Here is a 22,882-nt window from a genome sequence, read left to right on the forward strand (position 1 = left end):
TTCAAATATCTGTTTTCTTCTTATCCCCCTCAATCCTTACACCATGCAACACTGTGGGGAGCTTGGCATCAAGTAGGTTGGCAACAGTAGTCTAAGCATGAGTTCTGCCTAACCCTCATTGCCATCCCTGTGAGATATATGCCCTTGTTATGTATTCCCCTATGGAATCACAAGGTAGGCTTGATAACTTTAACACTGGGAGCCCTTTATTTAACTGTGTGCTGATTCAGACTCAGGCCCAACAGAGTCCCACACTGGGATGACTGAATTGCCAGGGGTCTCCTGACCCATATTCTTAAAGAGGCAGTCCATACCCCAAATCACAATATACAATAGATACCCATATATCACAACTCTATTTAATACCCTCTACTGTATCAACCAGAGATAAGTTTCAAAACACGACCACAGCCAATAACTACATGGCATAATACATTAGCACTCCAATACACTCTGCAGTCATATGCTTTCTTATATTTTCATTATCAAAATAGGAGTTGTGTCTTTCTGCGCATAGGGTAATATCGATATTTTCTGAAACATTTGTACAGTGAAATTCAGAACCAAACAGCAAGCAATGATTTAAACTTCCAACTTCAATGTGGGAAGTGGGACAGCACGTACAATGATCAGGTATACAACATGCAGCAGGTATAACTGGCAGAATGTACAATGTGTGGGTTTAATTGGCAGCCGAATGTTTATCACCTCTCTGACACCATCAACATTAATCAGTGATAATATTCTTTAACAATATGTTCAGCTGGCTTTTCTCTACTATGGACCCACAAAATGGTATTGGGATAAATATCATCATGGCTTGTTTTTCATGAAAGTCTGATGCACAATGCTTTACAATAATGTGAAACTTGCAAGCCTCCTATATGTGATTTATGGATTAAATGTCCAGTGAGAACCATCATGAGGTGGGAGGACTTTTACTTCATTGAAATTTACATTTTTCCAATAAATTGTTCTTGATCTATGGCCTGAGTTTTCACCAAGTTGCGATAACTTGGGAATCCTTTAAAATTGGGAGGTAGGTCCTGCTTCCGGGATTCCTGACCACCTTCCCAAAGTGTCAGATTTTTTTCACATGTGCCTTTACAGGATACGATCTAACTTCCATCAAAAGGTCTGGCAATCTGGACCTGGCTGGCTCCAATGTGGAGAAGGGCATATCCTAGTTCTCCACGGTTTTGGAGTTGGCCAAGTTTTAAAAAGTCACGGTTCACATTCCTCAGGGGAGTTATAAACCCTTGTCTGCAGGAGAGTATATTTCTTCATGTCCTCCATGCTAGGCTATGCCTGTCCACCACTCCCAATGGCCTCTCATATCCCATGCTAAGCTCTACCTTTCCACCCACCCTCAATGCCCCTCAAGTCCCAATACCAAGATTTGCCCCACCAAACATGCCTCATGCTTCCATCATCTAGCTCTGCCCTTCCCCTCACCCCAAACACCCTCCCTGTGCCCCCTCATTTAACCGGTGATATGCTATGACATTCTATATCCATTGACTCACTATATATTGTATATAACCAATGAACCCTATTTTGGCAGTAAGATGTGTAAAAAAAGCCTTTTACGAAAGTAAATCATTCAAATCTTTCTAATATGTTAACGTAATTTCACTTGAAAGGCAATAAAAAGTGTCAATCACCCATACATTTTAATAAAAAACATTACAAAAGCTTGAAACCTCTTAACCTTCTATAAATAAGCATTGTGAAATTGACTACAAAATCTGCGTTCTCAATCAAGTAATGTTTTCTCTGCAGCTCAGTTGTTTGAACAAGTGTAATGGCTGAGAGCCCTGGCAACCTTTACTGTTATAAAAATACCTGCAACCCAATGAAAACATTGGTTGATTGGGAGTTCAGGGTCTCTGACTTCTGCTATCAGTTTCACGGTATTTGTTTACATAAGTTGAGTGGTTTCAAGATTTTGAGTTTTTTGTCATTGATACTTTAAAGAGTCTGGATGATTGACACTTCGCAGGCCACTCGGCAGAAATGTCCTTCAGGGCTCAGCTAACCCAATCTATATACATTTTATTGAGCAACTCTTGATGGGCATTGAAGCCCCCCACCTAAAGTAACATCTGTGCCCTTGCTACCCTCAGTACTTTCTGCAACTGGTGTTCAACATGGAGGAGTACTGAATTATCATGTAAGAGAGGGCAATAGGTGGTATTCAGTAGGAATTTCCTTATATCTTAACTTGATGTTGTGTGACTTCATGGGGTCCACAAGCATTGTTGAGGATTCCCAGGGCAACTCCCTCTCACCTGCATGCCACTGTGACACCACCTCTCATAGTGTCTGGGGCATTGACTGAAAGGTGTCATTCAGTGATTATTATGACTATATTGGGCTGGTGATTGACTGGTCTTGTCTAGACTAGCCCAGACTAATCTTGACTGGGCTAGAGTAGAAATGTTAATAATTATAGGACAGACATTTAAGGTAAAGGGGAGAAAGTTCAAAGGAGATGAGAGAAATTTTTTTTTACGCAGAGGATGGTAAGTGCCTGGAATGTGCTGCCAGAGGAGGTGGTGAAAGCAGATACAATAGCAATGTTTAAGAAGCCTCTTGACAGATGCATGAGAACAGAGAAATATAGACCTAGTAGAGGCAAAAGGTCTTTAGTTTAGAAAGGTACTATATGTTGGTGTAAGCTTGGTGGGCTGAAGGGCCTGTTCTTGTGCAGCACTGTTCTCCCAATGTTGGCACAAGACTCCAGATGTTAGTAGGGAAAACTTTGCAGGATCTACAGGGCTGTGTGTATCATTTTCATTTCTGATACATAAGTTGATGTCAGATGGTCCATCCAGTTTTATTCCTTTTCAATTTTTTGTAGCAGTTTGACACAACTGAATGGCTTGCTCAGCCATTTCAGAGGGCAGTTAGGAGTCAACCACATTGCTGTGGGTCTGGAGTCACGTGTAGGCCAGAACAGGTAAAGTCGCAAAATTTCCTTCCCTAAAGGGCATTGGTGATCCAGATGTGTTTTTATGACAAACAATGATAGTTCCATGTTTTCAATTTTTTTATTAATTGATTGAATTTAGTTTCCACCAGCTACCATGATGGAATTTGAACACATGACCCAGGGGTGTTACCTTGTGCCTGTGGGCTATTAGTTCAAGGATTAGTTGACAGACAAGGACACTACGACTGTGCCACCAAAACCCCTATCACAGGAAAATGGGGTGGGCAACAAAGTGGTCAGATTACAAAGTTAAATTTTTACTTTCACTGCCAGACCCCTCAGCTGGCAGATCGACAGCCTATTCAGGGATCCGCGCAACGTTCATTCTATCAATTTCAATGACATTTCTGATGAATTTTGCAACTGTTCCACCAAGGTTATGAGAGTTGAAGGGGAGAAATCTTGTTTAATCTCAATCCCTTAAGTCCTTGGTTAAACTGAAGGAAATGTGTATCACAGCTGTTAAAGCCAGAACCACTGAGAGATAAGCTATGTGCAAGGTAGATCAACCAAGCACAAAGGCAGGATAACTGAAAGAAGAAGCCAGTGGCCCTGCAGAGGAGTAACTGAGCATTATAGAGATAGACTGTACAACCCAACCCAACAGCAGCCAACCTAGTAAGGCAAATACCTGCTTTATCTTTGTTTTAGACTTTAAACCTATCTTGACAAATAACTTTGCCATGGGTTAAATATGTACCGGAATTCTTGCCCGCCTGAGGATTGTAGGGTCCCACCCGAGGCTGACGGCGAATGCCGTTCTGCATGCCTCACCCACCCCGTTTCTGGGGCAGACGAGATGGTAAAATTCCAGCACTGCTGACCAAGAAATAGTGTTAATGAATGATAAAGGCAAAATACGGTGAATTCTGGAATCTGAAACAAAAACAGCAAATTGCTGGAGAAACTCAGCAGGCGTGACAGCATCTGGAGAGAGAATAGCCAATGTTTTGAGTCTGGGTGATCCCTTGTCAGAGCTCCATTCTCTCTCCACAGATGTTATCAGGCCTGCTGAGTTTCTCCAGCATTTTCTGTCTTTGTTGTGTTAATAAATGCATCATTTTATCCAACTCCATTTGTGATAACTCTAGCAAGCAGGAGTTAAATCTGCTTAAATGTGTTCTAGTTGTGATTGCCTTGCAAAAATATTAATATAACTTGGTTAGGTTATATGAGATAGTTCAAAGGTAAGCATTCCTGTTTCTCTTGGCTTCTCACTTGGGTAAGCGAAAACATTTTAATTGCTATTTTGCCGACAGCCTCCAGCAGTCCTTATAAATACTGCTTGACATGCTTACAAATAACACGCGAGCCTAAATCTTGCTGCTTGTGATATTAGTAGACACATGTTTAACCTGTTACTTTGTCTACTCTTTGAATGCAGCTGCAAGCCTGCTTGGTGAACTGTTCCCTCTGCTAAAGCAAGGGAAGGGAGGAATGGTGAATTCATTAAGAATCATTCACCAATTGCCAGCAATGATTCGAGGTTATTGTAATCAAGTATACATACATGAGCCAAAATGATTGTCAGGTTGACACTTCTACCTCTGTGTTAAATGGTGGTTAGTTCAAGTCTGACAAGACTGAGGCTTCGTGATCTAAAAAATATTTCCCTAACATGTTTTACAAGATTCTTTTTCCTGAGTTTGTAAATAAAGTAGATAATGCTGCTTTTGGCATGGCAGGGCTGGATGTTTCCTATGTTTACTGGGCAGTGAAACCATAAGCCTCTTCTTTCCTTCGTAACTTAATCCATATATTTTTATCATCGAGCTGGCTATGTTATTAGCCTTGTGTGCAAACAGGAGCAAGTCGCATTACCCAAGTTCAGCCTGCTGCAGGTAAAGCATCTGCTGGATGACACAGTTTAACAGTTTGAAACAAGCTTTTGAAGCTTGCTGTCATCTATTCTTTCAGGAACTGGATGTGGCCAGAAGCAACCCAGTATCATGTCACTGCCTGTTCATAGAATCATAGGATCCTACAGTGCAGAATGAAGCCATTCAACCCATCAGGTCTGCACCAACCACAATCCTACCCAGGTCCTATTTCCATAACCCCAGGCATTTGCCCTAGCAAGTCCCTCTGACACTAAGGGGCAATTTTAGCAAGGTCAATTCCTCAACCTGCACATCTTTGGACTCCAGAGGCCTGCAGTTGATCTTGGGAGGAAACTGGAGCATCCAGACGGAAACCCACATAGACACGGGGAGAATGTAAAGATTTCACACAGAAACCCAAGCCGGGAATCAAACCTAGCATTGTGAGGCAGCAGTGCTAACCATTGTGGCACCCCCTTGAACTCCTAACTCCTGCCTAATTCCAAATGTTTGATTCAGATTTGAAAAAACTGGTGACTAGAACAGAGTAACAGAGAGGTCTTGAGTTAAAACAAACCCAATCAAATCCATTGAATCTAGTGGCTTTATCACCCATTACCTTGATTGCATCACTATGTCGCAATATAATCAAATCAACTTGGGAGTCTGCCCATTGACTGCTCAGAATGCAGGTCAAGTTATTTGGATGCATTTGAAAGTAGGAACAGGCTGAGCTGTTTGTGCTGTTCTGACTTGGTAATCAATAAATGCCTCATACACCTCTGTGCTGGGAAACTCTTGATCTTAAGGGGCAGGTATTGGGTTTGCAATGTTAGTCATCCCAGCAGCCTGAGAACACGGGGTAGGGAGGAGGGAATAAAAGATGGGGGAGAAGAGATCCAAGTTGGCAGCTAAGTCTTGTTTTGACTGCAAATCTTTATAACAGAAGCAGACACAGTTCACTTTTACAAGACACAGAAAAAAAATGTAGGGAGATAGTTGAGAGTTGTAACACAAGCACGGCAGATCACTAATATGATGAAGCATTGTAGCTTTGCCATTTTGTATTCTTTCACTCATTGAATTAGATGAGCCCAATGGGAACTCTTGCTGTGAAATACAGCATCTTCACAATTCATAGATCACCTTGTTTGACTGTTTTCTTAGCCCACTTCCAAATAATTAGGGGGATATACGGGTACACATGGAAAAAGGCATGCCCAGTTCACACCATAAACTGATATCATTTTAACCTCCTGAATTGTAATGTACTTCATCAGGCGAGAGAGACAAGAAGCTTAATGATCTATTTGTGTCTTGTTTCAAGAAATGAAGCTTGGAATACAGAGGCCTGCATCTGATGGATTTTAAGTTTGTTTGTTTATTAGCCATAAGTAGGCTTACATTAACACTGCAATGAAGTTACTGTGAAAATCTCCTACTGTGTGAAATTTGTATCTTCTGTGTCTGTGTGGGTTTCATCAGGGTGCCCCAGTTTTCTCCCACACTCCAAAGATGTGCAGGTTAGGTGGATTGGCCATGGTAAGTTGCCCCTTAGTGTCCAAACATGAGTAGGTCAGGTCGATTGATCATGATAAATACTTGGGTTTCTGGAGATCGGGTGGAGGAGACGACCTACCTAGAATGATCTTTTGGAGAGTCGGTGCAGATTGGATGGGCCAGGTGCCTTCTTTCTGTACTGTAGGTATTCTATGCATTATATGCTTCTAAACAGAGCATCATCACAACCCATAATTGCCGCCTGCTTTCCTTGATCCCTCTCCATTTCCAACATTCTTTCGAAAGAAGTGATCAGCACCTCACCTTGTTTCACCTGAGCAAAATACTCAAACCTTACTTTGTTACTCGCACCCAACAAGAATGGGGTATGTCAGGTGTTAAAATATTGTAGCGTACTTTGCCCTCTATTTGTGTTGCACTCCTGCTTTCTGGCAACTTATCCCTTGGATTTCTGGAGAGATTTGAAGCACTTGCCACAGGCAGGTGGGTGCCTTAGTGTCAATTTTGTCAGAAGTGTCCCTCGGGGACCTGTAAGTGAAAAGTGGGACTTGGCTGCCCCAGGACCTCCTGGAAAAGTCAAGCTGCCTCTCTGCTGCCTCCTCTGTTCTGTTGGAGAGGTGTAAATTAATTGAAGGTTGCTTAAGTGATTGCATAAGGGAAGGGCAACAACCGAAAGATGCAGTGGAAATGCTATTCTACATTTCATCTGAGAAATTAAGGACTGAAAAACATTGTGATACATCCTTTGGAACTTCTAACATTGATTTTGAGTAATTTGAAAGATTGCTGTGTATGCACATTGTAGTCAGACACACAGTGATTCAGCACAGTACATCATTGCAGAAATGGCATTCAAGGTATATTTGGGATATTAGTGGAACTGCCGTCTTTGTATTCTGTGGGTGTCATTGCCAAGGTCTTTATTTTTTCTTTGCCATAATGTGGCCGTGGGTGGGCACAGTAAGAAGTCTCACAACACCAGGTTAAAGTCCAACAGGTTTGTTTGGTAGCACGAGTATCGGAGTGCCACTCTATCATCACTCACCTGATATAGACCTGTTGGGCTTTAACCTTGGGTTGTAAGACTTCTTACTGTTTCTTCTTTGCAATTCAGAGGGTATTAACCACGTTGGTTTTAGTCACATATTGGGAGATGGTGGTCCAGTGATAATGCCACTACATGGGTAATCCAAAAACCCAGACTAATGCTCTAGGGACTTGGGATCAAATTCTATATGGCAGCTGGTGGAATTTAAATTCAATTCCTACAGTCTGGAATTGAAAGCGAGTCTCTGTAACGGGACAACCATTATCGATTGTTGTAAGAACCCATCTCGTTCAGTAATGTTCTTCAGGAAAGAATATCTTCAGGCCTACGTGTGGTTTCAATGTGGCTAACTCCTACCTGTCAAACCATTCAATCCAAAGGCAATTAATGATGGCATCAAATGTCAGCCTTGTCAGTCACATGTACATCCCATGAAATCATTAAAAAAATACATAGACCAGGCAAACAAAGTCCTTCCCTAAAGGCCATTAGAGAGCCAAATGCTTTTTGATGATAACCTGGTAATTCCATGGCTGCTATTACTGGTGTTACCTTTTTTATTCCAGGTTTTATTTCATTAAAGATATTTAAATCCTGCAGCTGCCACTGAAGAATCTGTATACATGCCCGTGGATCACTTAGCCCAGCCCTCTGGATTAATAGCAATCCAGTTACAAAACTGACTGCTCTTTGAATCTGCAGCATATGTGATACAGGTGCTAGGTAAGCATCTTTCATTCCATAATAGTGTGTCACCTCTGGCAGGATTAGCTCTTGAGAAGATTTATGGAGTTTGATAACAGAGCTCTTGGCAATGCCATGCTTCTTGCTTCCCTATTTCTCTGATCTTTGCTCCATCGATGCTAGGTTTTGAAAGAGCATAGGGTGAAGTGAAAGTATGGAATGTGCCCAAGCATTTCCAATGTCTGTTGCACAATTAACTTTTGTGGTGACAAGTTCTGCTGATTATTTTTAGTAACCGTGGTATATCACTGTGCTTGGTACAGATCCTGAGCAACTGAGACCTCAGAGTTATTGCAATGGAATGGGATGTCTCAGCTGGGCCAAGGTTGCAGACAGCACCCCAGCCCTCTCAATCCAGGCCTTTTAGTCCAAACAACAGTCCTATTTCCAAGTACATGTCTTATTTCCTGATTTATTTTGTGATAATTATGTGGGTCTGGAAGGGATAGTTTTGAATATGTTTGCCTCATTAGTGAAATTTTAACTGAAAGTGGATTTTGGGTAGGTTTCAGGGGAGGGGAGGGTGATTGTCAGCCTCTCTCCCAGTGAAACGTAGAGACATAGAAACCCTACAGTGCAGAAAGAGGCCATTTGGCCCATTGAATCTGCACAGAGCACGATCCCAGCCAGGCCCTTCCCCCATATCCCTATACATTTACCCGCTAATCCCTCTAACCTATGCATCTCAGGATTTCCTGATAATTACTATACATTTTTGATGATATAGAATCATAGAAACCCTACAGTGCAGAAAGACGCCATTCGGCCTATCGCGTCTGCACCGACCGCAATCCCACCCAGGCCCTACCCCCATATCCCTACATATTTTACCCCCTAATCCCTCTAACCTACGCATCTCAGGACACTACGGGGCAACTTTAGCATGATTGTGGGAAGAAACTGGAGCATCTGGACGAAAACTGCGCAGACTCCAGGAGAACGTGCAAACTCCACACAGACAGTGACCCAAGCCGGGAATCGAACCCAGGTCCCTGGAGCTGTGAAGCAGTGTTACCGTGCCAATGGTTCCAATTTAAGACCTAGACTGTTCTAACATTTGGACCATATTTACATCCCATTAGCCAACTGCCCACCAGACTCAGTCTAACATCTTTAACCTGTTGGAACACACTACCACAGAGAGTAGTTGAAGGGAATAGCTTACATGTATTTAAGGAGACATTAAACATAGGGAGGAATGAGGGTGTTGGTAGTGTTAGTGGGTGGAGGTGTGCATGGAGCATAAGCAGCAACCTAGGCCTGTTATGCTGAATAGCCAGGTTCTGTGCTCTAAACGTTGTATAGCCATGTAGAACTGAGACAATGACACTCAAACCCGAGAGTTCAAAGCTCTTGTTCATTCTTTTTACCCTGTCTTCTGTCAAAGATTACAGCAGCAGCAACAAGATGTGTTATAAAGATAAATGCGTTCAGCATAGATTTCACACGCTGTTGATTCAGCACCACTGGCTTTTATGACTTGATGAACTGACCTTATAACAGACCTTTATCACATTATTGTAAAGTGCTTTCCAAAGTAGCAGGTGACATTTTATTGGGGGTGGGTTAATAATGGAATATTTCCAAATTTGCAGAATCTTTCTTAGTGGAAATCATCCTGGCAGAAAAATGATGAGCCCCAGTAACTTACTTTTGCCATTAGCTGTTCTACTCACTGGTGCTATGGAAGCTATTTTGTATCATTCGTATGAATGCCGCAGACATACGGAGGCACACAAGATTAGGCTGTCAAAATTTATTTCAAATTGACAGTACTGCAGGAAAAAAATATCGAGGTACACATGGAAGGACAGTGATAGAAAAACAACTGATAACAGATAGAATGACAGAAGCTAGGATCTTACAGGATCACAAGGAATGGGTTGGGAGGCAAGAGATCGGAAAATCAGATGGGAAGGCAGGGGGTGGCATACCTGCCACTTTCCTGCTGCTGCGGGTATTTTGTAGGCAGTAGGTGGTGTATCCCCAATAACTCACTCCACAGACAGATGTCGGGGAACACAGGTTTTCATAGCAGGTCTTTCTCGCTCCACACTCCAAATTACAACTGCCCTCCCGGTGGGTGGGGGAGTGGGCGGAGTTGGGGGGGGGGGGCTCTCTCTGGGCAGATAACCCTACACCCAGGATCACCTGACCCATTCCCTTCAGCACAGTGGGTGGAAAGTATCAAGAATCACAACCCATGAAGTTAAGAAAAGAGTTAAAAAGGGTCAAAAGTTTAGTGACTGAGGAACTGCGGTAGACAAAAAGTTTATGTTGCCTAGTGATAGTGGTCAAATGACATAAGCACAGAGGGCCGAGGTCAGTGTGAGTCAGAGAGAGAGCGCAGTAAGAAGTCTCACAACACCAGGTTAAAGTCCAACAGATTTATTTGGTAGCACGAGCTTTCAGGGTGTTGTTCACCTGAAGAAGGAGTGGCACTTCGAAGTTTGTGCTACCAAATAAACCTGTTGGACCTTAACCTGGTGTTGTGAGACTTCTTACTGGACTTACCCCAGTTCAACGCCAGCATCTCCACATCAGAGAGAGAGAGAGAGAGGGGACAGGAATTGTAACAAGGACACCTATGTCAGTCTCCTATTTATTGATATAGCTCAGCCTTCAACACTAGTATTCCCGTGAAACTCATCTCCAAACTCCATGGCCTCAGCTCCTCCCTCTGTGACTGGATCCTGAACTTCCTATCTTACAGACCGCAATCAGTAAGGATAGGCAACAACATCTCCTCCACAATCATCCTCAACACTGGTGCCTCACAAGGCTGTATTCTCAGCCCCCTACTATACTCCTTATACACCTATGACTTTGTGGCTAAATACCCCTCCAATTTGATGTTCAAGTTTGCTGATGACACCACCGTAGTGGGTTGGATTTCAAACAATGACGAGACAGAGTACAGGAATGAGATAGAGAATCTGGTGAACTGGTGTGACAACAATATCTCTCCCTCAATGTCAACAAAATGAAGAACATTGTCATCGACTTCAGGAAGTGTAAAGGAGAACGTGCCCCTGTTTATATCAATGGGGATGAAGTAGAAAGGTCGAGAGCTTCAAGTTTTTAGGTGTCAAGAACATCAACAACCTGTCCTGGCCCCCCCATGCCGACACCATCATTTCGAAAGCCCACCAATGCTTCTACTTTCTCAGAAGATGAAGGAAATTTGGCATGTCAGCTACGACTCTCACCAATTTTTACAGATGCACCATAGAAAGCATTCCTTTTGGTTGTATCACAGCTTGGTATGACTCCTGCTCTGCCCAAGACTGTAAGGATCTACAAAAGGTCATGAACGTAGCCCGATACATCACGCAAACGAGCCTCCCATCCATTGATTCTGTCTGCACTTCCCACTGCCTCAGCAAAGCAGCCAGCATAATTAAGAACCCCACTCACCCCGGACATTCTCCCTTCCACCACCGTCCTTTGGGAAAAAGATACAGAAGTCTGAGGTCACGTATCAACCAAGTCAAGAACAGCTTCTTCCCTGCTGTTGTCAGACATTTGAACAGACTTATCTTGCATTAAGTTGATCTTTCTCTACACCCTAGCTGTGACTGTAACACTACATTCTGCACTCTCTTGTTTCCTTCTCTATGAACGGTATGTTTTGTCTGTGTGGCACGTAAGAAACAATATGTTTCATTGTATGTTAATACATGTGACAATAATAAATCAAATCAGCTCTCTGAGAAGAAACACTCCATCTCCTGTTTTGAGGCTAAGTGCCCACATTGGCAAGAAAACAGGAGTGTTTCCCACTGGCACTGGCAATGTCTATCAAGTGGGAGTTACCCTCCTGAAGGAAGCAGATGAGCCCATGTTGAGCAACTCGCTCAGTAGGTCTGCTGTTCTGAGACTGGGCTGCCATTTTTAAATGGCGACATGATCTCCATGCTTGGAAACAGGCCCCCTCTTCCCTCAAAGTTAAATGGTGCCTCCCCATACTGACCAGGGGAGACCACTCATCTAAGTGGAGCATCCACTTCTCACCCACAAATACTGGGTGACAACCAGCACCCCCCCACCTCCTGCCTGTGCACATACACCACACACACCACGCCGACATGAAGGATATCCAACACCCAACCTACCCCCCCCCCCCCCGCCACCAAATCAGACTACCCTTTGGCTCCCCTCCCCCTTCATAATCCCCCATTCAGCCTCCCTTCAGGCTGCGTGCCTTGTCTTGCTAACACTGCACTGCCTGCTGGCACCTGGCACTGATGCCCTCGATTGGCAGCAGGTGAGACATCTTTCCATGCTGGATGGGAGTCTCATCTTGGAGAGCTGACAGGCCAATCAGACTGGCTGACAGCTCTCCAGTCCATCCAGGCACAGCACTGCAGTGGCTGGAAGAGGTACTGCAGTGCCATCCCTGACACTGAGCGGGAGGGAGGTTAGTGGATGCGGAAGTGGTGGAGCATAAAATTCTGTCCACAGGGCCAAAGTTGAAAGCAGAATCCAATCCAAAGTCATTTGTTAAAAAAGCGGTGTACAATATTTTAAAGGTGTAAAAGAAATCCCAGAGCTTTGTGGAATGCACAGGGCATTGGGAATAAGCAGCTAGCTCTTTCAGAGAGCTGGCACAGTAGGGTGGGCTGAACTTCCTTTTGTGCTGGAACATACTATGATTTCATGGGAAGAGGAACAGAGGCATAAGGTTTCCTCATAGCTGTTCAAACTGCTATAACTTTGAACATCCAGCGGGACTCTATTTACCTGTATACAGGGGATTCTTGTCGCACCTCCAGCTAAGTTGATGCTGGGAGCAAAAGAAGTTTGGATGGAATTCCTGGCCATAATATGCTGAACCTATACTTTTGGGCAGCTGTATTCACCTTACTTCCACAAGAATGTGTTATTATATAGGAGCATTTCTCAGCTTGAGATTTTAAACTACGCTGTTATGTTGAGTGTGTTAATATTATGTGGCACATTTTCTTGTCATTGTACCAGGGCATAATGGATCAATCTGAGCAAAGCTGGATGTAGAAAGTCAGGCGGACATTCATCCACCAGCAGGTTATTTTGTCAGTGTGCAATCCAGAGGCTTTGGAGAGGGTACAGAAAAGATTTACCAGGATGTTGCCTGATATGGAGGGCATTAGCTATGAGGAGAGGTTGGAGAAACTTGTTTGTTTTCACTGGAATGACGAAGGTTGAGGGGCAACCTGATAGAATTCTACAAGATTATGAGGGGCATAGGCAGAGCGGATAGTCAGCTTTTTCCCAAGGTGCAAGAGTAAATTACTAGGGGGCATTGGCTTCAGGTGTGAAGGGCAATGTTTAAAGGAGATGTACGAGGCAAGTTTTTTATGAAGAGGTGGCAGGTGCCTGGAAATCGCTGCTGGGGGGAGGTAGTGGAAGCAGATACAATAGCGACTTTTTAAGGGGCATCTTGACAAATACATAAATAGGATGGGAATAGAGGGATATGGTCTCCGGAAGGGTCGGGCTTTTAGTTCAGTCAGGCAGCATGGTCGGTGAAGGCTTGGAGGGCTGAAGGGCCTGTTCCTGTGCTGTAATTTTCTTTGTTCTCTTTGTTTGTCTGCTTCTGCACTCTGTCCTGCACCCACACGATCCAAAAACACAGCTATCACATTTACAGGAAAATCTACTCCATTAGTACTTCTTTTAAAAAAAAGTTTAGTTTCACGTTTCAGTCATGCTTTGACAGCCTGGAAAAAAAATGTCAAAACTTCACTGCAAGCAGAATAAGGCATTTGAGGCAATCCACTTGGCAGATTTCCTGACTTGGCAGGCTGAAGAAATATAAAGGGTCCCAACACATGTAACTTTTACACTGGAAAAGCAGAGGCTGGATTGAGTTGAGTCTGCTGCTTCCAAAGGCAATGCAGAGGCAGGCAAATGCCAAGGCAAGCCTGCCTCAATTCTGAGACTTTGGCCCTGTTTGATAAGAGGCTATTCACCCCTATAATTCTCAGCCCTCATACTCATACCCATCCTGTCCTCCATTGTGCTAGCAACACAGCCCCAAACCACTTCAAATTTCCATGTCACCTCATATTACATGCCCCCTCTATTGTTCCTCACCCAGTATCCACTGTGAGTGGACCTTGGGAATCACAATTGAGAAATAAAACTCCAAACAATCTAATGCAGCTTTCACTCATACACACTGATACACAACGAAAATCTCTTTCATTGAAAGCCATCCAAAGAGTTGAAATCCACTCGTGGTCAATCTATTATCTAGACAAACAAACTTCTATAATTGTTTCATAGCCTCTTAAAACTGTCAACCAAAATGTAAGCTTAGTACCCCTGCTGAGGTAAATGGGTATGAACATTTTGAAACTCAGCCAAGTACTGAGAATTGGCTTTTCTGTAATGACTGGGGTTGTCAGGTCTATAGAAGCTACATGGAACAGATGCTAAATTACATTGAATGGCCTGCCCAACCAATGTACTTCCACAGCATGTGTTTTTTTTACTCTGACAGCTGCATCTAGTTTTTCATCTTTAAAATGTTGGGAGTTTCAATGACACTTCAGATATTATCAATCTTTCAAGATTATGGCTCCTTTACAAATTCATGACTCCCCACACTGTGGATTAAGACTCTTGGAACAGTGAAAATGGGATCTATTTAAAGTTAGCATTATTTTCAAATGTGTGTTTGTGTGCATCATGCCTGTGAGATTCACAATTTGCCCCCTTTTCCCTACTGATCGAAACTGTATCAGCTGGAAATGGGGATAGGCCATCAGCGTCTGATCCTACCACCCATTTCTAAAAGCCCTGAATTCTCAAAATCTGACTAAAGGACTTTTTTGTAGGTCTCCCCAATATCAGGATTTCTATCAATGTATCAAAACCATAAGGACTTTTTGCGCTAACAATCAGCCTAATGCTCTCAGATCCCTTTTAAACAATTTTCTGCCACCTCTAATTATCCTAGAGAAGATGATGGTGGGATGCCTTTTTGAACTGCTGCGCTCCATGTGATGTAGATACTCCCGCAGTGCCGTTAGGATGGGTATTCCGGGACTTTGACCCAGCGACAGTGGAGGAACTTCCTCTCTAACAGCACTGAGGGTATATTTACACCACATGGACAGCAGCAGTTTAAGAGGGCAGCTCACCACCACATTCTCAAGGGCATTTAGGGATGGGCAACAAATGATGGCCTAGTCAGTGCAAAAAGCCCCTATGGTTTTGATACACTGATAGAAATCCTGATATTGGGGAGGCCTATAAAATAAGTCCTTTGGTCAAATGTTGAAGATTCAGGTCTTTTAGAAATGGGTGGCAGGATCAGATGCTGATGGCCCATTCCCATTTCCAGCTGATACAATTTCGATCAGTAGGAAAAAGGAGGCAAATTGTGAATGTCACAGGCATGATGCACACAAACACACATTTGAAAATAATGCTAACTTGAAGTCGATCCAATTTTCACTGTTTCCATAAATTAATGAAAAGAAATATAGTTACAAGGTAGGACAGTGTGTGACCTGGAGGGTAACTTTTAAGTGCTGTTGTTCCTGAGCATATTTCCATAACATATAGAAGTTAGCACACCCAAAATTAGCAATTAACTTTGCCTTGCAATACCTAGTCATGTGGGAATCCATTGTGTTCTCCTGCAAGATGTTGAACTATCTGAGTCTGGTGTAATTATTTATCCTTGTTTGTTCTTTGGGCTGAAGTCAACTGAAGCTCAGTCTGGTGGCCATGCAATCACCATTAAATTGTTACTTTTCTCTTTGGACAGGTCAGAAGATGGAAGAAGAGTGACCGATTCAACCCAGATGAATTGCCGCCAACAAAGTCAGACAGTCCAGGGTCCTGTGCATCGAAGATGGGCAAAGTTCCTAAGTTAGCAGCTCAGTCATCCATAATGGAATGTCACTGTTGCCAAACGAATATAACCCATAAATCTGATGGATCATTGGAAACCAGAAAGAGCTTCAAGGTATAGCAGTTAAAGTTGTGTGTAACTAATTTAAAGAGCAATTGTCTTTATCAGAAGTGTAAGACTTCCTTTTGTTTGGGGAAGAAGAGCTTCATAAAATTTCCATCATGGTGCTAATTGCAACTGATGCCATTCTATGTGTTGCTGCCACTTACCTCTTGGTGTCATGGGTTTGTGAACAAGAAAGAACTATGTTCTTCGGCAATCAATTAGATTTGAAGTGCAGTCACTGTTGATTCATAGACATATGCACCAATCTAATCATGGCAGAATCCCATAAATAACAAATGAGATAAATGACCAATTTTGGTGACCTAATGATCCATTTTGGTGGTGTTGTCAGAGGGAGACTGTGAGTCAGGACACCACAAAATAGATTTTTAGGTCACATTGATTTTGTTGCCTGTTATACATCTCTCCCAGGAATCAGGAAAAATTTCTAAGTTGAAGATAATCCCCATTTCATAGTCTGATCCAAAGTCAAAGTTACCCCTAAGGAGATCTTCCTGCACTTCTTCAAACCTGGGCACTTTGATGTTCACCTGAGCAGTTAGTCATACAGGGTTTCAGTTTAATATTGTAGTTAAAAGATAGCATCCCAGAATTGCAGCAGCACCTGAGTAAAATAAGAAGATTTGCATATGTATAATGTTCTTTGCAGCAACCACACAGTCTCTAAGTAATTTACATCAGAAGTACAATTATCATGATTTATGCTTTCTTTGGTTAATTTGGGCCATTTAGGCTCAATTTACCCAGCCTATGTACCTGCACCTAGTTTGTCAGATCACTGTTTCTTTTTTAGTTGAGGAATGACAGAGCTTTCTTGGAGCCTGTGGCTGTTGCTGCCTCATGAGGGCTAACATATAAGGTTAGAAAGGGCATTCCTAGTCCGCCACTAAATCTTCTAAGACCAGCACTAGGTGTCCAGTGCAGAAGCAACTAGAAAACATGGGAATAGGGAAAACATAATCATAGTAGAAAAAAAAATGGTGCAGCTATTAGCAAGATATAAATAGAATCCATATGTGGAGAGATAAAGTATAATAAAGGATCAATCACATAAACAGCTGTAGTTGGTAGGGTCAGTCTAAAGGATCAATCATATTAATAGATGTAGTCTACAGGACCAATCAGAGTCACCTGCCTGGTTGAATTTGAACAAAGTTTTGGCATTTAACTGTTCCCTGGTGCATTCTCTATGGAAAGGCCTCTAACAACTAATGTCCATTTACCAACCAATTAGCACCCTCTTATTATGCAGTATAAATTATTGTTCCCTTTGCTAGTCTTGGGAACTCCCCTGATGAATCCAAGACAAAAAGCTTTGACAGCAGCAATACCAAAATTTCTACAATGGTATAAAGACTCCTTTCTAACCCAACATGTAAAAAGCCCAAAAAGTGAGATTCACTGTTGGTTCTGATAATGGTGAATGAACTAGAGCAGAGAAGCAAGTGAAAGTAAGTGAATATCAAGACAATGGTGAACATAATGTTATATATTCATGCTGTTGTCAGGATCTGTAGTCTCATCATTGTTGAGAAGGACAGAGTAACAGATTAGAGGGAAGTTGATTTTGAGGGCTGTATATAGAACTTGAGAAAATAAAATGGAAATAATATTAGCAAACAGTGATGTAGAACAGCAGTGGGCACCCTAATTTAAAATGTTGTTCAGTAAGGGCGGTACAGTGGCATGATGGTTAGCACTGCTGCCTCACAGCTCCAGGGACCTAGGTTCAATTCCACCCTTGGATGACTGTGTGAAATGTGCACATTCTTCCCGTTTCTGCATGTGTTTCCTCCGGGTTCTCTGGTTTGCTCCCACAGTCTAAAGAAGTGCAGGTTAGGTGGATTAGCCATGCTTAGTGTCTCAAGATGTATAGTTTAGGGGAATTAATGGGGTAAACATTGTCAGGTTAGGGGATAGGACCTGGGTAAGTTGCTCTCTGAGAGTCAGTGCAGACTCAATGGGCCAAATGGCCTCTTCCACACTGTGGGGATTCTATTATCCTATAATTGTATAAAGTCCAGTAAAAATTTAATCTGCTGAAGAACAACAGAAAGGTCTGCGCTAATGACTCACAATGGATGTAAAGTAAAAGTTGAGCATATGAACAGAGGCATTTCTAATGTACATGGACTACAGGGGAGGCGATGACAAGGGAGAATATGGAGAAATTATAGGCAGGTAAGAAAAATCAATTAGGAGACAAAGAAGAACTATAGGATTAAATTATCAAGCAACATAAACAAAATAGTGAAATAGATGAGAATAGATCTACATCATAGTAATATCATTCACATCAGAGAAATCGTGGTGTGCTTCAGATTTCACCAAGGGAGCAGGCCAGATTGACATGACATCAAATGATGAGATTAGAAATGAGATAACTGCATTTAATATTTAAGAAGGCAAATTAATAAATAAGCCAATCAAATTTAAAAGGGTTAAAACCTTTGCAAAAGATGGCTTACATCTGCATTTTACAAGAATTTAGGGAAGAGATAGCAGGGGTGTTGCTACATGTATTTAATAATGTTTTAGAGAAAGGTGCAGTGCCAGAAGACTGGAAGATAGCTAATGGTATACTTATTATTAAGAAGGGTATAGAACTCATCCAAGCAACTGTAAATCAGTTAACTTAACACTGGGAATAGGAGAAAATAATGGAATCCACATTGAATATTCAGCATGGATTTCAAAAGGGGAAGTCTTGTTTAACCAAATATATTGACCTAAATCTTCCAGTCCCTCATGCCACAGGGATTGTCATGGACAGGATGAAGAATTGGATGGTGAAGCAAAAGGTCTGTTGACCTCGGTGAGAAAATCCCACCCATTGAATTTTTCAAAGAGGTAATAGTGAGTACAGAAGAACACAAGAATTAGGACCAGGATTAAATCATTAATTCCTTGAGCCACCATTGCTTTCTGGGGAAGAGAATTCCAGACAATTGATTCTCTGAGAGAAAAATATTCTCTGCATCACAATCTTGAAAGGCAGGCCTGAAATTTCTAAGCTGTGCACCCTATTTCTAAGCTCTTCTGTAAGGAATACGCGCTTTCAGCATCTACCCTGTTAAGTTCCCTCAGGAGCTTATATATTTCAAAAAGATTACCTTTCATTCATCTAGATTAATGAGTATAGGTCCAACCTACTCAACGTTTCCTCATTAGCTAACCTCTTTGTAACAGGAATCAGCTGGGTGAACTTTCACTGAACTGTTTCTAATGCAATTATATCCTTTCTTAAGGGAGACCAATTATTCCAGTGGCAGTTTCACTAAAATGTTGTACTGCTGTAGCAATACCTCTCTACTTTAATATTCAATTCCCATTGTAATAAACACCAATATTCCATGTGCCTTTCTAATCTGTACCTGGATACAAACTTTTGGTGATTTATGTATCACATAGATTATAAGGTAATAAAATATAGGAGGCCATTCTGCCCCTCGAGCCTGCTCAATAAGGTCATGGCTGATTTTATTAACTCCACTTTCCTATACCCCCATGTGCCTTTCCAATCAAATTCAGCCTTGAATAAATTCAACGACCCAGACTCTACTGTTCTCTGTGAAAGATAATTCCAAAGACTACTGACCCGCTGAGACATGATATTCCTCCTCGTCTCTGAATGAAATGGGAAACCACTTATTTTAACTGTACCCTCTATTTCTAGATTTCCTCCACAAGGGGAAGTATACTCTCAGCATCCACCCTGTCAAGGCTCCTCAGGATCTGATATAGTTCAATAAGATCACCTTTCTTTCTTCTAAGTGCCCAACTTGCTCAGCTTTCCTCACAAGAAAACCAACCCCTTCATCATAGGAATCAGCCTAGTTAACCATCTCTGAATTGCTTCCAATGCAAGTATATCCCTCCTTAAGTAAGAAGGCAAAAACTGTACACAGTGCCTCACAATGCCCTGTACAGCTGCAGCAAGAAATCACTCTTTTATATTCCATCTTCTTTACAATAAAGACCAATAATCAACTTGCTTCCCAAATTTGCAGTACTTGCTAATCTTTCGAGATTCATGTACAAGGACTCCCTGATCCCTTTATTCCACACCACTCTGTATTCTCTAACCATTTAAATAATATCCCATTTTTCTATCCTTCCTGCCAAATTGGATAACCTCACATTTTCCCACAATTTACTCCACCTGTCAATTTGCTGCCCACACTGGCCTGTCTATAGCTCCTTGTATCCTCCCCACAAACTATTTTCCTACCTATTTGTTAACAAAGTTGGCTACAATACAGCCTGTAATTCATCCAAGATACTAATATAAATTTTTGAGGCCCCAGCGCTGATCCCTGCAGTACTCCACTCAACCTGAAAATGACCCATTTATCCTGACCCTTTTTCTTGTTAGTTAGCCAGGTCACTGATCATGCTATAATGAAAGCAAAACTCTGTAGATGCTGGAAATCTAAAATAAAAACAAAAAATGCTGGAAAAAGCAGCAGGTCTGGCAGCATCTGTGGAGAGAGAAACAGGGTTAACATTTCAAGTCCAACCCAACTCTTCCTCAGAGGTAAAGAGCTCATATGTTATAATATGTTTCCCCAACAGGCTCTTATCTTGTGCTTTTATGTGACATCTTATTAAATACCTTTTGGAAATCCAAATGGGTGGAATTTTACAGCCCCTCCCACCAGAGAGATCTTCCAGTCTTGCCAAAGTCAATGGACTTTTGAAAGACTCACTTCATTTTTTGGTCCCGTCCTCCTGTTTGTTATGTCCTCAAAGAACTTTTCTTAAAAAAAAATCAAGCATAATTTTCTTTTCACAAAACTATGTTGACTCTACCTGATTACTTTGTGGTTTACTAATTGCACAAGTATTACCTCTAATAATGGATCCTAGCATTGTTCCCTATGACAAACGTGAGGCTAAGTGAATATCATCTCTGAGGGTCAGTTTCCTGCTTTCTGTTGCCCTCCATATTTGAACACAGGTGTCCATTTGCGGTTTTCCAATCTCTCAGACATTTCCAGAATCTAGGAAATTTTGGAAGAATTCAAACAATGCATCACTATCTCTGCAGCCACTTATTTGAAAACCCTAGGATGCAGACCATCGTTCAGGGGACTTGCCAACCAATTAGTTTTCGTATTATTTTTTTCTCTAATGATGATTGGTTTAAGTTCCTCTCTCCCTTTTGCCTTTTGATTTTCTACCATTCTGAGGTTTTTTTGTGCTTTCTACTGTAAGGACAGATACAAAATATTTGTTCAAATTCTCTGGCATTGTTAATTCCCCAGTCTCAACATCTAAGGGACCAATACTTAGCTATGTTCTTCCTTTTTATATATTTGTAGCTTTTACTGTCTGTTTTATATTTGTTGCCAGTTTTCTGTCGTACTCCAATCTCTCTTTTTTAGTCATCTTTTGCCAGTTGGGATAATGTAATCGATGTATTATAATCTAGATTTATCTGATTTCTGATATCAGTTGTGATTTCTGTGCCCAACTGCTGGAATCGGAGTTGAATCCTGGACTTTGTGGTTCAGATGTCAGAGTGTTACCAACTGAGGCACTGAGAGTGGTGAGAATGTAGAGTTCACTACCATAGTGAGTCGCTGAAGTGAATAGTTTAAATGCGTTTAAGGGGAGTTTCAACAGGTAACATGGGGGAGAAGGGAGTAGAGGGTTACACTGATGGAATTAGAGAGGATTACACTGATGGAATTAGATGAGGAAAGACAGAAGAAGTCTCAAGTACAGCATAGATGCTGGCATGGATTGGGCATGGTCAAATTGACTTGTTTCTGTGCTGCTATCCTCCGTAAACTTATTAATCCTTTCTCATCAAGAAATTATATTCTGCATTGCAAAACACTTTTATATATGTTATATATATATATTGTTTGGTAGCTAATCCTATTTGATTCCTAGACAAGACATGTAAGTACCCCTTCCGCCCCCCCGCAACATCCCACTATCCTCCCATCCTGACAAGACTGACGGTGTCACTCACCTTCTTTCTACCTCAACTAAAGACAATGCTGCCTTGGACTCACAAACTGTGCAGCTGATATTATCACAAAGCAGTGCATAAATGATCCATAAATTTAATTTGAAACATTTAATTGGAGTTAAAGTTCTCTCTCCGCAGAATTCTAAAGATCTGAAAGGCATGAAAATGCTGGTGACTTGCAATGAAAGAGTAACATGTGGGAGTGCTACCCACTGACGCATTCTTATTTCATCTCTCTCCATTTGTTTAATTTGATTTAATTTATTATTGTCACATATATTAGTGTACAGTATTGCAGACAAAACATACTGTTACAGTCATAGCTAGGGTGTAGAGAAAGATTAACTTCATGCAAGGTAGGTCCATTCATGTTCTGTGTGAACAGTATATGCAGTCCTTAGGCTAGGCGTCACTGCTTTACATTGTTCTTCTGTAAATGGACAAAAATATCTGTAAATGAACAAAGTGGTACATGAAATCAGAATCATCAGAGAAATTTTAATCCTCCCCATCCAGTGGAAATTAGTTTTAGAAAGAATGGCCATGTCCTGTTCCCCTCTGTTCCAGCCCAAGGCAGATTTTAAAGCAATGTCTTTTCTGATGGACAAGATACCTTCCTGAATCCTGTAAGTGTCACATATGTTCCAGCTTCATAATGACATCCGAGGCCTAATTTTGAATGAAACTATAGCACATCCATTCGGGCTTGGGAGCTTACCCTGCTTAACCACACTTATACTAATATGCCATTGTTTGTTGAAAGACAAGTGTGATTTTGAACTGGCCAATACATTGA

At 41.8% G+C, this 22,882-nt stretch overlaps 1 protein-coding gene across 2 annotated transcripts in view; it reads left to right on the forward strand.

Moving 5' to 3' along the window:
* sgk1 (serum/glucocorticoid regulated kinase 1) overlaps positions 1-22,882 on the forward strand; it is an 86,816-nt gene that overhangs the window by 12,970 nt on the left and 50,964 nt on the right. For both annotated transcript variants that reach the window (XM_080192736.1, XM_080192737.1), the window contains one exon: positions 15,891-16,091. In XM_080192736.1, coding sequence (XP_080048862.1) covers positions 15,891-16,091 — 201 coding nt within the window. The remainder of the gene's footprint in view (positions 1-15,890; positions 16,092-22,882) is intronic.

This window comes from Carcharhinus amblyrhynchos, chromosome 7 (genome assembly GCF_965287045.1).
Source record: "Carcharhinus amblyrhynchos chromosome 7, sCarAmb.v2.hapA, whole genome shotgun sequence".
Classification (NCBI taxonomy): domain Eukaryota; kingdom Metazoa; phylum Chordata; class Chondrichthyes; order Carcharhiniformes; family Carcharhinidae; genus Carcharhinus; species Carcharhinus amblyrhynchos.